This window comes from Solanum stenotomum, chromosome 5 (genome assembly GCF_019186545.1).
Source record: "Solanum stenotomum isolate F172 chromosome 5, ASM1918654v1, whole genome shotgun sequence".
Taxonomy (NCBI): domain Eukaryota; kingdom Viridiplantae; phylum Streptophyta; class Magnoliopsida; order Solanales; family Solanaceae; genus Solanum; species Solanum stenotomum.
In genome coordinates, this window is record NC_064286.1 from 43,359,126 (window position 1) to 43,359,927 (window position 802).

General features: G+C 30.2%; 1 protein-coding gene across 1 annotated transcript in view; it reads right to left on the minus strand.

Moving 5' to 3' along the window:
• The window catches only part of LOC125864016 (putative two-component response regulator ARR20), a 4,303-nt gene extending 3,837 nt beyond the window's left edge, over positions 1 to 466 (minus strand). The window contains exon 1 of the mRNA XM_049543967.1: positions 355 to 466. Within this exon, the coding sequence (XP_049399924.1) occupies positions 355 to 466 (112 nt within the window). The remainder of the gene's footprint in view (positions 1 to 354) is intronic.
• Between the last annotated feature and the right edge of the window lie 336 nt (positions 467 to 802).

Genomic DNA, 802 nt, shown 5'->3' on the forward strand with positions numbered 1-802 from the left:
CCCCCCCCCCCCCCCCCCCCCCCCCCCTTTGAAAAATCATATACATTTTTATGGAGGAAGGTTATCGAGTGTATAACATGCTTAAACAGTCTAATTTTGTTCTTCTATAAACACATAAAAATATTTATTAATTAATAAAACAACATAAACAAATATAGAAATGGTGTGATGACATAAAGAAAAGATGAATTCAAGATTTACTAGACAATAACTAAAATCTAAAAAGAAATCGATGTTACAATCACAACAAGCATAATATCAATTAAATCTCTTTTGAAGAGGTAATCAAATCGAATTTATTTATATCAAAGAATCAAAGGTTTTGAGTTGAATAGATATTTGTAGAGATGTCACCTTTGTAGTCATAAGACTTCAGCAAATCCACCATTTCAGTGACATTCTCTGTTTCGGGATCAACTAGCACCACCCGAACTTCATCTATAATACCATAATAACCAGTTGCCATTGAATTTCTATTCCTTCAGCAATTTGAGAAGAGGAGATACAAAAAAAAACTAATTTTCTATATAGAAGCTTGAATTTATTGGAGACACATTTAACTCTTTTGGGGGTGTTATATAGTAATTACAATGGTCAGTGAGTATGTTTAAATAGTGGTTTAGTCCTTATATTATAGGTTTAGTCCACTTTTAGTTCTTTTATAATTCATTTTTACATAATTTTTCTTTAATTAATATAATCATTAGGTTTTGGTCCTCATACCAATGAAAGTTGAATATTTAATGGAGTCATATATTTTTACACCTTGTCTTCTTGCTCTATTAAAATTTGGACCAACATC